Source organism: Ranitomeya imitator, chromosome 4 (genome assembly GCF_032444005.1).
Source record: "Ranitomeya imitator isolate aRanImi1 chromosome 4, aRanImi1.pri, whole genome shotgun sequence".
In the NCBI taxonomy this organism is placed as follows: domain Eukaryota; kingdom Metazoa; phylum Chordata; class Amphibia; order Anura; family Dendrobatidae; genus Ranitomeya; species Ranitomeya imitator.
In genome coordinates, this window is record NC_091285.1 from 704,649,742 (window position 1) to 704,665,933 (window position 16,192).

The 16,192-nt window shown below is 45.3% G+C and overlaps 1 protein-coding gene across 1 annotated transcript; it reads right to left on the reverse strand.

Annotated features, from left to right (window-relative positions):
- Window positions 1-269: 269 nt before the first annotated feature.
- On the reverse strand, window positions 270-13,856 carry LOC138674809 (olfactory receptor 2A7-like). Its single transcript, XM_069762625.1, has 2 exons — window positions 13,776-13,856; window positions 270-1,232 (listed from the first exon to the last, which is right to left on the reverse strand). Exons 1-2 carry the CDS (start codon window positions 13,854-13,856, stop codon window positions 285-287), a joined length of 1,029 nt encoding a protein of 342 aa, XP_069618726.1. The 3' UTR covers window positions 270-284.
- Window positions 13,857-16,192: the final 2,336 nt, after the last annotated feature.

Here is a 16,192-nt window from a genome sequence, read left to right on the forward strand (position 1 = left end):
ACAGGCATTACAGAAGTAGGAGGATGGAAATTGTCTATAGAAGACATCAACTCTAATGACATCTGTTGGAAGGAGCAATATTAAAAATCAATATAGACCCCATAATGACACATGACTTATGAGAAAAGATAAACCAAAGACTCAATTTGCTGAAACAGTGTTTGGAGGTTTTGCCCCTCCTCAGTGCAGGTAATGAGATCTGATCTGACTGCATTAATGGCCACTGACGAAAGGAAAGTGTAGTAGGTATAAAAGTAGAGTAGAAACACTCTTCAGGCACAAATTCAGTAATGCATACAATGTACTGAATAGTTCACAAAATCCACAGTTTTCTGTACGGCTTTTCTAATATCGGCATTTCTCAGACTGTATATAATAGGATTGATCAATGGTGTGAACACAGTATATAGCAGTGAGAGGATCTTACTTGTAGTAAGTGTTCGGCCTTTTGTTGGGATTATATAAACTATGAACATTGTCCAATAATATAAGGAGACCACAATGAGGTGGGAGCTACAGGTGGAGAAGGCTTTCTGTCTACCGGTGCTGGATGAGATCTTTAAGATTGCTAAAACTATATAGGTATAAGATATTACAATGATTGTGGTTGGGATTATTAATATTGGAATACTCAGTAAATAAATCTCTAAGTGAACAATGAAGGTGTCAGAACAGGCAAGTTCTATCAAAGGGACAATATCACAGAATAAATGGTCAATGATATTATGTTCACAAAAATCAAGCTTTGCTGTTTCTATCATGTAAATTAAAATGAAAAACCACCCAAACATCCAACAGATGACAGTCAGTATCATACAATGTCCACCTGTCATTATAGAGGTATAACGTAGGGGATTACAGATGGCCACGTATCTGTCATAAGACATCACTGTCAGAAGAAGACATTCTAACGTTTCTGAGGCACCAAGAACATAAAGTTGAAAAATGCAGTTGTTAAAAGTAACGTGTCCACCATTGTTCAGTAGTATATGGAGCATGTTGGGGACGATGTCTGTGGGTAGGATTATGTCACTGATGGACAGTTGTGAGATGAAGAAGTACATTGGAGTGTGGAGGTTCTTGCTGGTGGACACCAGGGTGATGATCAGGAGATTCCCACATATTGTCCCACAGTAAATCACGAGGAGAAGACAGAACAGTAAAATTCTTATACGTTGACTGACTTGAAATCCTAAGAGAAAAAATTCTGTGATCGCAGTCAGATTGTTTTCCTGTGATTAGAACAAAAAACTGTGAGTCTACTTTGTGTCATTTATATGGAGAAACTGAAATAAGATCCAATAGACTTACAGACGTAGACAGATGTAACTGAGCAAATAATTTACCGTACTGGTAACTTCTTACTGACACATGCTGTATTTCCCATATTTTTCAGGAACACACCCCGTAACTGTGAATTATTATACTGTACTACATCCATTGGCAGAGTGTCACTTGTAAATATAACAATGTAAAACTATTGACTTTTAATAAAATACATTTAATTATTATATTTCAGAATTTTAATAATAATTTTTATCTATTAAACAAATTAATTTCAGATACTAACACCAGATATTTCTTTGCTCCTGTTATTCATTTTTAAATCAACATTTCTCCCATTCCATTCAGTTCTCTGGGGGTTTAATGATAACGTCCGGCAGCAGCGTGGTCCGTGTCCAGAGGCAAGTGAGGCTCCTTGATGCTTCCTCGGATATTTATGTAGGATCAGAAGACAAGGTACCGTGTAGAATAAATCCCTGCAGATGTTACTACTACAGACTTACGAGTCTCCATTGCTCTCGTCTTTGGGGGGAAAAATAAAGAAAAATAATGAACAAATTTATTTCAATGTCAATAAATTTACTTTTAAGAATATATGATGCAAAGTTTAGCTATAACTGACATCATTGTAGAGTTGGAAAGTTTCACAGTTAAGGGAAAAAGGAAAAACAGGTTAGTAAGAAAATATAAAATACAGTATACATAGGTTGTTCTATTTTAGAACTAACATAGTTACAGCATATATACAGTACAGACCAAAAGTTTGGACACACCTTCTCTTTTAAAGATTTTTCTGTATTTTCATAACTATGAAAATTGTACATTCACACTGAAGGCATCAAAACCATGAATTAACACATGTGGAATTATATACTTAACAAAAAAGTGTGAAACAACTAAAATTATGTTTTATATTCTAGGTTCTTCAAAGTAGCCACCTTTTGCTTTGATGACTGCTTTGCACACTCTTGATATTCTCTTGATGAGCTTCAAGAGGTAGTCACCAAAAATGGGTTTAACTTCACAGGTGTGCCCTGTCAGGTTTACTAAGTGGGATTTCTTGCCTTAGAAATGGGGTTGGGACCATCAGTTGTGTTGTGCAGAAGTCTGGTGGATACACAGCTGATAATCCTACTGAATAGACTGTTAGAATTTGCGTTATGGCAAGAAAAAAGCAGCTAAGTAAAGAAAAACAAGTGACCATCATTACTTTAAGAAACGAAGGTCAGTCAGTCTGAAAAATAAGGAAAACTTTGAAAGTGTCCCAAAGTGCAGTGGCAAAAACCATCAAGCGCTACCAAGAAACTGGCTCACATGAGGACCGCCCCGGGAAAGGAAGACCAAGAGTCACCTCTGCTTCTGAGGATAAGTTTATCTGAGTCACCAGCCTCAGAAATTTCAGGTTAACAGCAGCTCAGAATAGAGACCAGGTCAATGCCACACAGAGTTCTAGCAGCAGACTCATCTCTACTGTTAAGATACAGGAACACATGGGCTACTTGTTCACTGTGCAAGTAGCCCATGTGTTCCTGTTTCCATAATTGTTCTCTTGTGTCTACAAGACTGGGGAGTTCCACCACTCCTCTTGGGCTATCTGCACAAAGGCTGTTCTACCCTGTATGCACACATGGATTTTTCCTCTCTGAACCCTGTTCACACAGGTTATATACAGATGATCAGGTTTTTAAATACATCAGATAGGGATTGCATACATTAGTTAGGACTGCTCTGATGGGGGTATACCGTGAAGATTGGTAGAGCAGCTTAGTATACATTTTTTGCAAAAAACGTATCAACCAAATACCCTGTTTTTTACATTTTTTACTAGCACTTGCGGATTACTGCAACATTTTTTCAAACTGAGTGTTTTTGGTTTTACTATTCTCTTTTGTGTCTTCAGGTTTCTTGGTGGTGTGTGAACATGATCATACAGACTTGTTCACTGTGCAAGTAGCCCATGTGTTCCTGTTTCCATAATTGTTCTCTTGTGTCTACAAGACTGGGGAGTTCCACCACTCCTCTTGGGCTATCTGCACCAAGGCTGTTCTACCCTGTATGCACACATGGATTTTTCCTCTCTGAACCCTGTTCACACAGGTTATATACAGATGATCAGGTTTTTAAATACATCAGATAGGGATTGCATACATTAGTTAGGACTGCTCTGATGGGGGTATACCGTGAAGATTGGTAGAGCAGCTTAGTATACATTTTTTGCAAAAAACGTATCAACCAAATACCCTGTTTTTTACATTTTTTACTAGCACTTGCGGATTACTGCAACATTTTTTCAAACTGAGTGTTTTTGGTTTTACTATTCTCTTTTGTGTCTTCAGGTTTCTTGGTGGTGTGTGAACATGATCATACAGACTTGTTCACTGTGCAAGTAGCCCATGTGTTCCTGTTTCCATAATTGTTCTCTTGTGTCTACAAGACTGGGGAGTTCCACCACTCCTCTTGGGCTATCTGCACAAAGGCTGTTCTACCCTGTATGCACACATGGATTTTTCCTCTCTGAACCCTGTTCACACAGGTTATATACAGATGATCAGGTTTTTAAATACATCAGATAGGGATTGCATACATTAGTTAGGACTGCTCTGATGGGGGTATACCGTGAAGATTGGTAGAGCAGCTTAGTATACATTTTTTGCAAAAAACGTATCAACCAAATACCCTGTTTTTTACATTTTTTACTAGCACTTGCGGATTACTGCAACATTTTTTCAAACTGAGTGTTTTTGGTTTTACTATTCTCTTTTGTGTCTTCAGGTTTCTTGGTGGTGTGTGAACATGATCATACAGACTTGTTCACTGTGCAAGTAGCCCATGTGTTCCTGTTTCCATAATTGTTCTCTTGTGTCTACAAGACTGGGGAGTTCCACCACTCCTCTTGGGCTATCTGCACAAAGGCTGTTCTACCCTGTATGCACACATGGATTTTTCCTCTCTGAACCCTGTTCACACAGGTTATATACAGATGATCAGGTTTTTAAATACATCAGATAGGGATTGCATACATTAGTTAGGACTGCTCTGATGGGGGTATACCGTGAAGATTGGTAGAGCAGCTTAGTATACATTTTTTGCAAAAAACGTATCAACCAAATACCCTGTTTTTTACATTTTTTACTAGCACTTGCGGATTACTGCAACATTTTTTCAAACTGAGTGTTTTTGGTTTTACTATTCTCTTTTGTGTCTTCAGGTTTCTTGGTGGTGTGTGAACATGATCATACAGACTTGTTCACTGTGCAAGTAGCCCATGTGTTCCTGTTTCCATAATTGTTCTCTTGTGTCTACAAGACTGGGGAGTTCCACCACTCCTCTTAGGCTATCTGCACAAAGGCTGTTCTACCCTGTATGCACACATGGATTTTTCCTCTCTGAACCCTGTTCACACAGGTTATATACAGATGATCAGGTTTTTAAATACATCAGATAGGGATTGCATTCATTAGTTAGGACTGCTCTGATGGGGGTATACCGTGAAGATTGGTAGAGCAGCTTAGTATACATTTTTTGCAAAAAACGTATCAACCAAATACCCTGTTTTTTACATTTTTTACTAGCACTTGCGGATTACTGCAACATTTTTTCAAACTGAGTGTTTTTGGTTTTACTATTCTCTTTTGTGTCTTCAGGTTTCTTGGTGGTGTGTGAACATGATCATACAGACTTGTTCACTGTGCAAGTAGCCCATGTGTTCCTGTTTCCATAATTGTTCTCTTGTGTCTACAAGACTGGGGAGTTCCACCACTCCTCTTGGGCTATCTGCACAAAGGCTGTTCTACCCTGTATGCACACATGGATTTTTCCTCTCTGAACCCTGTTCACACAGGTTATATACAGATGATCAGGTTTTTAAATACATCAGATAGGGATTGCATACATTAGTTAGGACTGCTCTGATGGGGGTATACCGTGAAGATTGGTAGAGCAGCTTAGTATACATTTTTTGCAAAAAACGTATCAACCAAATACCCTGTTTTTTACATTTTTTACTAGCACTTGCGGATTACTGCAACATTTTTTCAAACTGAGTGTTTTTGGTTTTACTATTCTCTTTTGTGTCTTCAGGTTTCTTGGTGGTGTGTGAACATGATCATACAGACTTGTTCACTGTGCAAGTAGCCCATGTGTTCCTGTTTCCATAATTGTTCTCTTGTGTCTACAAGACTGGGGAGTTCCACCACTCCTCTTGGGCTATCTGCACAAAGGCTGTTCTACCCTGTATGCACACATGGATTTTTCCTCTCTGAACCCTGTTCACACAGGTTATATACAGATGATCAGGTTTTTAAATACATCAGATAGGGATTGCATACATTAGTTAGGACTGCTCTGATGGGGGTATACCGTGAAGATTGGTAGAGCAGCTTAGTATACATTTTTTGCAAAAAACGTATCAACCAAATACCCTGTTTTTTACATTTTTTACTAGCACTTGCGGATTACTGCAACATTTTTTCAAACTGAGTGTTTTTGGTTTTACTATTCTCTTTTGTGTCTTCTACTGTTAAGATGATTATTTGGTTGGGCCTACAAACGGTGTCTGCCGCTGCTTGTTGTTTTCCTCCACTGAACAAATCTGAGCTTCAATTTTCAGGCTTTCAGCCTATATGAAATATTCAAATGCATTTGGCCTACTTGTTTGGTTGGGCCTTCAAACTGTGTCTGCCGCTGCTTGTTGTTTTCCTCCACTGAACAAATCTGAGCTTCAATTCTCAGGCTTTCAGCCTATATGAAATATAAAACTGCATTTGGCCTACTTGTTTGGTTGGGCCTACAAACTGTGTCTGCCGCTGCTTGGTGTTTTCCTCCACTGAACAAATCTGAGCTTCAATTTTCAGGATTTCTGTTATGATCAGGTGACCTTGGAGCAGCATGAAAACTTTCACTGGAGTAGGTGGTAACTATACTGACCACAAACCCTGATCTTATCATCGCAACTAGAATTAGCCGTGGGGTGTGCCTAACAAAACCTAGACACCTCGACACAGCCGGAGGACTAAATACCCCTATAGATGGAAATAGGAGTTTCTACCTTGCCTCAGAGCAGAACCCCAAAGGATAGGCAGCCCCCCACAAATATTGACTGTGACTAGTAGAGGAAAAGACACACGTAGGCAGAAAACAGGATTTAGCAAATGAGGCACACACTAGCTAAATAGGAAAGGAAAGGACAGGATACTAAGCGGTCAGTATTAAAAATCCTTCCAACAATATCCACAGCAGAAAATACAAAAACTCCACCATCTAACTAAAGATGTGGAGCGTATATCTGCATCTCCAGAGAATCCAACAAGACCGAGAAAACACTGACACAGTCTAAGCTGGTCAAGAGAAAAACAAATGAATAGCACAGAATATAAGCACACTGCATGTGTGCCACAGAAATAAAAAACAGACACTTATCTGAATTGACAGCTGAGCAGGAGAAGCCAGAAAGTGATCCAACACTTCAGAAGAAACATTGCCAACTGGCAAGGACTAATGAATCCTGCACACCTAAATATCCCAGTCAGAACTACAATCAGCAGATACACCTGGCCAGGACTGTGACTCAGAGACAACTGCATTCCCACCTACAACCACTGGAGGGAACCCAAGAGCAGAATTCGCAACAGATTTCAGCCTATATGAAATAAAAAACTGCATTTGGCCTAATTATTTGGTTGGGCCTACAAACGGTGTCTGCAGCTCCTTGCTTATCTCCTCCACTGAACAAATCTGAGCTTCAATTTTCAGGCTTTCAGGCTATATGAAATATAAAACTACATTTGGCCTACTTGGTTGGTTGGGCCTACAAACGGTGTCTGCAGCTCCTTGCTTATCTCTTCCACTGAACAAATCTGAGCTTCAATTTTCAGGCTTTCAGCCTATATGAAATATAAAACTGCTTTTGGCCTAATTATTTGGTTGGGCCTACAAACGGTGTCTGCAGCTCCTTGCTTATCTCCTCCACTGAACAAATCTGAGCTTCAATTTTCAGGCTTTCAGCCTATATGAAATATAAAACTGCATTTGGCCTACTTGTTTGGTTGGGCCTACAAACGGTGTCTGCCGCTGCTTGTTCTTCTCCTCCTCTGAACAAATGTGAGCTTCATTTTTCAGGCTTTCAGCCTATATGAAATATTAAACTGCATTTGGCCTACTTGTATAGTTGGGCCTACAAACGGTGTCACCCACTGCTTGCTGTTCTCCTCCAATGAACAAATCTGAGCTTCAATTTTCAGGCTTTCAGCCTATATGAAATATAAAACTGCATTTGGCCTACTTGTTTTTTTTTTGGTCTACAAACGGTGTCTGCCGCTGCTTGTTCTTCTCCTCCACTGAACAAATCTGAGCTTCAATTTTCAGACTTTCAGCCGATATGAAGTATAAAACTGCATTTGGCCTACTTGTTTGGTTGGGCCTAGTAACGGTGTCTGCCGCTGCTTGTTCTTCTCCTCCACTGAACAATGCAGTGCCGCCTGTTTACTCCTGTTACCAATTTTGAACTTCATTTCACCCACTTTATCACTTGGGCCTACTAACTGTGTCTGCCACTCATTACAGTTTTCCTCCACTGAACAAAACAATGCCGACTGTTTAGTCCTGTTACCAATTTTGAACTGCATTTAACCTACTTTATTCTTTAAGCATATATCTGTGTTTCCTCCTCATCTTGCCCATTGCCCAGCCACTGCTAGATGAGTCTGCTGGTACATTGACCCAGACCGCTACATTCCCCTTGCACGCTACACAGCCAGTATCTGACCCTGCTGAAAGTCTGGTTCTCCTTCCCGCGTACTATAGAAACTTACACGGGGACAAAAAGGAAGGTGCAGATGAAAGTGCAGGTTCCTTCATCAGGTGGGGGGGCATACGCGTGGCGACGTCACTGGCACAGGGCCCCTCATAGTACGCAAAAGTGTCTCTGCTGGTGGGAGGCGCCCCCGCCGTCAAACACACCACCGTACTTTGAGGGGCCCTGTGCCAGTGCCAATGCAAACGAGTGGGCCCCCCTGCTTGCTCAGGATCACAGCACTTGCAAAGTTGAAATACTTACCTCTCACTGCTCCACTGCCGTGACGTAGTCCACGTTTCCTGGGCCCACAAAAAACTTGAGCCAGCCCTACCCCCCCACAACTTTAGCCAAATGACCCCCAATTTTCAATGCCTAACAATTATTATAAGGTAAATTAAGATTGAAAAGCTTAAGTAATAAGAATTGATGTTTTTGGCATTAAAATGGGCACTGTAGGTGTTTTCCTGTCCTCCACTCACTGCCGACTTTGCTTCCTCATTGACTTGCATTGGGTTTCGTGTTTCGGTCGGCCCTCCGACTTTTCGCAATAATCGGCCGATTTCACCCGACCAGACTTTTGACAAAGTCGGGTTTCGCGAAACCCAACTCGATCCTAAAAAGTAAAAGTCGCTCAATTCTACCTTTCACAGCTGTCTGCATGGTCTGTGTGAGTGCAGCTCGTTCTGTAGTCTGTTCTGCCACCACTGACGGTTGTAGTCAGCTCAGGGTGTGTCACTGCCTCACACTGTTCCATTGTCAGTTTTTCAATTAGTGCAGCCTGCTGCACATTTTTTCAAATTTATCCTATTGGTGGTTTTCCATCCATATCCTGCTAGATTGTGGAAAAACACTATATAGGATTACATAGAGGAGCTTTTTTTGGCCTTGCAGCGCTGTTTACGGCTGTCTGCACAGTCTCTGTGTGAGTGCAGATCACTCTGCAGTCTGTTCTGCGGAAAAAACAAAAAGTTTATAAAGTTCACCAAACACTCCACTTTTGAGTTGTGTAGGCCACATTAGCTCATATTAAAGTCTAGTACACACTACATAAAATTAGTGTTCCTTTACCTGTTAGCAGCTGTTCAGGAATAAGCACACTAAGCCCTTAGTACTTTTATGCCTATCCTTATCAGTCTAGCAAGATAAAGAAGGCAGGGAGTAAGGCACGTGGGTGTGGGCGTGGAGGTGGAGCAGGGAGAGGACGTGGGGATTCTGTGCCTGCTGCGGGCACCGGTGACTCATCATCCCCCAGTTTTAGCAGGGAACAGTCCTTCATGCGCAGCTTTGTAGGAACTCGCTGTGCCCCGCTGCTGTGGGACAAACAAATTGAAGCCGTTTTCGGATGGATGGCAGCTAATGCATTGACTTCAATTAGTGCCACATCCTCTCAGGCACAGAGCATTGAAGAGCACCCATCTGTCTCTTCACCACCTGCCAAATTGCCCAGGCAGTCAAAGAGCCCAGGACAGAAGCCATCACTACTTCTGTTCTCTAAATCTCTTGGCTTGGAAAGAAGGTGCCAGCCAAGCAGCATTGGAGAAATGGAAGAATAGGCAGTATGCAGTGATGCCCAACAGCTTTGTCTCTCTGACTCTGAAGAGACGGGTGGGCCAGTGCCTCCGGTCAGCACACCTCAGTACACATCTGATGATGAGACATAGGTGCCACTTTCTGGTGCATACTGTGCTGCCGAGACTACCCCGGAGAAGCAGTTGGTGGAAGAGGGTAGTGTAGATGATGAGGTCCTTGACCCATCATGGCGTGAGGTACAGGAAGGTGGTGGGAGCAGCTCTGAAGAAGAGATTCCACAAATGGCACAAAGAGGGAGAGTGAGGGGGAAGACTGTGGTGCCTGTAGCCTCCACTTCGACACCCTTTAGGAGCATGCCTCTTCCAAAAGCCAAAACGGGCGCTACCAAGACTTGCAGTGCCTGGTCCTTTTTTGGCACAGTTGCAGATGACATTTGCTTTGTCAAATGCAAGGTGTGTCATCAGAAAGTCAAAAGCGGGAAAAGTGTCAGCAATCTCAATACCACAAATATGTGAAAACTGGCGGACCAAGCATGCAGTGGAGTTACAAAAACACACTGAAGACCTAGGCCAACCTACAGCAGCACCTACCACCTCTTCAGCTCGTGTTGTTGCCTCTTCCTCCAGCTCACACACAGCTGGTTCGGCTTCCTCACAGGATCGCCATGGAAGAACCTCTGGCACTGTTGGCCAGAGACCCAGTGTAATTACACCCACAGCACCATGTTCCCAGTCATCCTCACACTCCCAGCCCAGTCTACAGCCATCAGTAGCACAGGCATGGGAGAAAAGGCAGCCATTCTCGGCAAACCACCCCTGAGCACAGGCTCTGAATGCTGGCGTTGCAAAACTACTGTCCCTTGAAATGCTTTCATTCAGGCTGGTGGAGACTGACAGCTTCCGTAACTTGATGGCATTGGCAGTCCCACAATACAATGTGCCCAGCCACTTTTATTTAAGCAGGCAAGTTGTCCCTGCCCTGCAAAAGCATGTGGAGGGACACATAAAACACGCGCTACTGAACGCCGTCATTAGCAAGGTCCACCTCACCACCGATGCGTGGACCAGTCACCATGGACAGGGGCGATACCTTTCCCTCACTGCCCATTGGGTTAATGTTGTGGAGCTGGGTACAGATCGTGCGAGTGGAGCAGGATATGTTCTGCCAACTCCAAGGATTGCAGGAATCCAGTCTGTACACATTGACTCCTCCTCTGTTGTGAATTCTGTTGTCGGGCTCCCTCCTGTGGTCATGAATGGTACTTCGGCTGGTTCTGTCCATGGACTTCCTCTGGAGGGTGTTTCTGAGTTTCCTTCCTCAGGTGACGAGGTTAATTCGTTAGCTGGCTGCTCTATTTAACTCCACTTATATCTTTGCTCCATGCCACCTGTCAATGTTCCAGTATTGGTCTAGTTCACTCCTGGATCGTTCTTGTGACCTGTCTTCCCAGCAGAAGCTAAGTTCCAGCTTGTATTTCTTTGGTTTGCTATTTTTCTGTCCAGCTCGCTATTTTTATTGTTGTCTTGCTTGCTGGAAGCTCTGGGACGCAGAGGGAGCGCCTCCGCACCGTGAGTCGGTGCGGAGGGTCTTTTTTGCGCCCTCTGCGTGGTCTTTTTGTAGGTTTTTGTGCTGTCCGCAAAGTAGCCTTTCCTATCCTCGGTCTGTTCAGTAAGTCGGGCCTCACTTTGCTAAATCTATTTCATCTCTGTGTTTGTATTTTCATCTTTACTCACAGTCATTATATGTGGGGGGCTGCCTTTTCCTTTGGGGAATTTCTCTGAGGCAAGGTAGGCTTTATTTTTCTGTCTTCAGGGCTAGCTAGTTTCTTAGGCTGTGCCGAGTTGCATAGGGAGCGTTAGGCGCAATCCACGGCTATTTCTAGTGTGTTTGATAGGATTAGGGATTGCGGTCAGCAGAGTTTCCACGTCCCAGAGCTCGTCCTTTATTATCAGAAACTATCAGGTCATTCCGTGTGCTCTTAACCACCAGGTCCATTATTGTCCTGACCACCAGGTCATAACACTCCTCATACTCAAGTTCCTCAGAATCACTGCTGCAGGACCCATCACAGTCCACCTCCACATGGACCCGTGAATGTTTACCTGTTACGACCGATATGAGCACAGCCGTGGTAAACGTCAACAGGCTATATTGAAATTAAATTCTTTGGGGAATCGAAGCCACACAGCGCAGGAGCTCTGGAATGCCATCAAGCAGGAGAGTGACATGTGGTTTGTGCCAGCGAATCTCCAGCCAGGCATGGTAGTGTGTGACAATGGCCGAAATCGGATGGCAGCTCTGGGCCTACGCAACCTCACTCACATCCCATGTCTGACGCATGTGCTCAACTTGGTCATGCAGAGTTTTTGAGGGACTATCCAGATCTTGATGCACTGCTGCACAAGGTCCGCCTAGAGTGTGCTCACTTACGGCGTTCCAGCATGGCAAGATCGTGCATTGCAGCTCTGCAGCGCCGATTCTGCCTTCCGGAACATCGCATCATATGTGACCTACCCACCAGGTGGAATTCCACGTTACATATGTTGGAGCGGTTGTGTGAGCAGCAGCCAGCAGTAATGGAGTAGCAGCTGCATCAGGCGCAAAGAAGTCGCACTGTGCGCCGCTCATACTTCACAACCACTATGAAGGACATCTGCCAGGTTTTGCGTGCCTTCGATCATTCCACGTGGATGGCGATTGCAGATGATGCACTAGTCAGCATGATTGTCCCCCTTATCTGCCTGCTTGAAAGAACACTGCAAGCGCTTAGGGATGATGTTGTCGAAGAGGTGGAGGATTAGGAGTCACTAATTCCATCTGCTTCTGGACAGTCAGCGCAACATGGTTCCTCACAAAGGCCTAGGCAGGGAACACTTTGTGAGGCGGATGAGGAGGAGTCAATGGAGGAGTAAGACATCGGTCCAGAAGAGGGAGTTACACAATTCTCCAGTAGTCAGTGTGTAGAGCGAGGGTGGGGTGATGCAGAGCAGGCAGAGATCACGCCTCAAGCAGGGGACAGCGTTTCTTGGCCAGTTGGCAGTCTGCAGCACATGGTTGATTACAGTGCCTGAGAAACGACCGCTGCATCGCCCACATTCTCAACATGGCTGATTATTGGGTGCACACCCTCCTAGATCCGTGCAACCGGGACAACTTACAAAGCCTCATAACACCGTTGAACCGGGAGCGTAATATGCGGGAGTACCAAGACACACTGGTGCATTCCATCATCTTCTCCTGTCCAACTGAGAGCAATGCTGATAGTGCTTTACAAAGCAGCTCAGTGTGTCGAGGCAGTGGAGGAAGCTCAGCACAAACAGGGAGCAGAAGCAGTGCCTCAGTACATGGCAAGACCAGTATGGCCCAACTGTGGCAAACTTTTGTGTGCCCGCCAAAAATGTGTACACCATCACAGACGGCTCCAGTCAGCAGGAGGCAACGTTTCCGTCAGATGGTGACAGACTACATGGCATGCCCTCTCAGTGTACTCCCAGACAGCTCTTACCCCTTCAAGTTTTGGGTCTCCAAGCTGGATACATTGTCAGAGCTTAGCCAGTATGCATTGGAGGTGCTGGCTTGCCCTTCAGCTAGTGTATTATCAGAACACATCTTTAGTGCCGCAGGAGGTGTACTAACAGACTGTCGCATGCGACTATCCTCCGATAACGTTGACCAGCTTACCTTTCTGAAAATGAACAAGGCCTGTATATTGCAGGAATCTGCAATTCCTCTTCCAGATTAAAAAATTGGTTGGCTATAGTATTCAGGTCTCCTGTTGCATTCATGTTTCTACCACCTGAACTGTAATCCCTGGGCTCCAACACCGCCATTTGCTGCTCAGAAGTGCCGTCTGCACAGTCAAAACACATGACCCAGTGTTATTGGGTTTCATTAACGTCAGCTGATCCCCAGCTGTGTATCCGGCAATGTGTTCTGCTACCTTAACGCTGACACAACATCTGAAATTTAAGGCAACCTGTCCCCCACAGGTGTTTGTTACTGATCGAGCCACCTTGTGCAGCAGTAATGCTGCACAAGGAAAAGGTGGCTCTTTTAGTTATGCTCCTTGCACACACTGAACGTAACACTTGTAAAATGTGTCCCCTCACACCGTGAAAATGGTAGAACTTTCATTTCTAATGAGATGCAACACAGCCGTCATTCCTACCACTTTGGCGCCAGGCACCGCCTCCTCAGCGTTGTTTGAATCTGTCCCGTAGCCTGTGCTGTTATGTTCAACCTTGGCCATGCGCAGTTAGCGCTGCCCGTCTGCCCGGGCCCATGAATTCCAGGCCCGCAGTGTGATTAAATCAGAAGACACTGCGAGGCGGGATCTCGGGCAGCGCGGCCGCACAGGCGCAGTCCGCCTGACACCAAATGTTGTCAGAAGACGGGCAGTGCTAACTGCGCATGGCCAAGGTTTAATATAACAGCGCTGGCTACGGGACAGATTCAAACAACGCTGAGGAAGCGGCACCCTGCGCCTAGGGGATCGGAATGATGGCTGTGCTGCGTGTCATTACGAAGAAAAGTCCTACCTCCGGGACAGTTTCACGGTATCAGGGGACACATTTTAGAAGTGTTTAGTTCTGTGTTTGCAAGGAGCATAATTAAAAGAGCCACCTTTTCCTTTTGCAGCATTACTGCTGCACAAGGTGTCTCTTTCAGGTACAAATGCCTGGGGGGGGTTAAAGGTTTCCTTTCAACTAGCTCCAATTAGTCCTCGGCCTACACTCTGCTTCCCCTGCATTCCCTGGGCTCCAACACCACCAGTTGTTACCCAGAAGTGCTGTCTGCACAGAGAAAAACACTCGCTCCTGTGTTACTGGGTTTCAGTAACGCCAGCTGCTCCCCTGCTGTGTGTGCGGCAAAAACTAAAGTCTGCTCCTCCTGCTTTCCCCGGGGCTTCAACACCACCAGATGTTGCCCGGAAGTGCTGTCTGCACAGAGAAAAACACTCACCACTGTGTCAGTGGGGTTCAGTAACGTCAGCTGCTCCCCTGCTGTGTAGCCGGCAATGTGTCCTGCGACCGCCACGCAGAAACAACAACAGATATTAAACTGCCTCCAGTGTAGGCCTCGGTCTACACACTGCTCCTCCTGCTTTCCCTGGGCTTCAACAATGCTAGTTGGTGCTCGGAAGTGGTGGCTAAACAGAGAAAAACACTCGCTACTGTGTCAGTGGGGTTCAGAAACATCAGCTGCTTACCTGCTGTGTAGCCGGCAATGTGTCCTGCGACCGCCACGCAGACACAACAACAGATATTAAAGTGCCTCCAGTGCAGGCCTCGGCCTACACTCTGCTCCTCCTGGATTCCCTGGGCTCTAACACCGCCAGTTGGTGCTCAGAAGTGCTGGCTGCACAGAGAAAAACACTCGCTACTGTGTCAGTGGGGTTCAGTAACATCAACTTCTCCCCTGCTGTGTAGCCGGCAAAGTGCCCTGCAAATGCCACGCAGACACAAAGCTGCCGCCAGTGCAGGCTTCAGCCTACACTCTGCTCCTCTCCTCCTCCTGGATTCCCTGGGCTCTAACACCGCCAGTTGGTGCTCGGAAGTGCTGGCTGCACAGAGAAAAACATTCGCCACTGGGTCAGTGGGGTTCAGTAACGTCAGCTGTTCCCCTGCTGTGTAGCCGGCAATGTGCCCTGCGACCACCATGCTGACACAACAACAGATATTAAAGGGAACCTGTCCCCCCACAAGGCATTTGTAACTAAAAGAGCTACCTTGTGCGGCACTAATGCTGCACAAGGACAAGGTGCCTCTTTTCATTATGCTCCTTGCACACGCTGAAGTTAACACTTATAAAATGTGTCCCCTAACACCCTGAAACCATCCCAAAGGTGGGACTTTCCTTCTTTATGAGACGCAGCACAGCTGTCATTCACAACCCCTTGGCACCGTGCGCCGCCTCCTCAGCATTGTTTGAATCTGTCCCAGTTCCTGTGCTGTTATGTTGTCCCTTGGCTATGCACAGTTAGCGCTATCCGTTTTCAGACATCCTTTGTTGTCAGGCTGGCTGTGCCAGTGCAGCCGCCCTGCCCGAGTTCACGCCCCGCAGTGTCTTCAGATTTATTGACACTGTGGGGCTGTGATTCATGGGAATGCACAGTGCATATCTTCGCCTCTCACTCATCTACTTCCACCTTCTTCTGACTGTGCCGCGTCATGGCTGTGGCATGCAATTTGGGATCAGCTGGCGCGGCACAGTCTGAAGAAGGCGGAAGGAGATGAGTTAGAGGCGAAGATATGCACTGCGGATGCCCATGAATACCAGGCCCGCAGTGTCTTCAGATTTATTCACACTGCGGCCTGTGATTCATGGGCATGTGCAGTGCATTTCTTTGCCTCTCACTCATCTTCTTCCGCCTTCATCTGACTGTGACGCGTCACGGCTGTGGCATGCAATTTGGAATCAGCTGGCGTGGCACAGTCTGAAGAAGGCGGAAGGAGATGAGTGAGAGGCGAAGATATGCACTGCGGATATCCATGAATCCCAGGCCCGCAGTGTGAACAAATCAAGATGTTGAGGGAGGATCTAAATTGATCCTTCACGGTTGACTCAGTGATTTCCAAATTAATC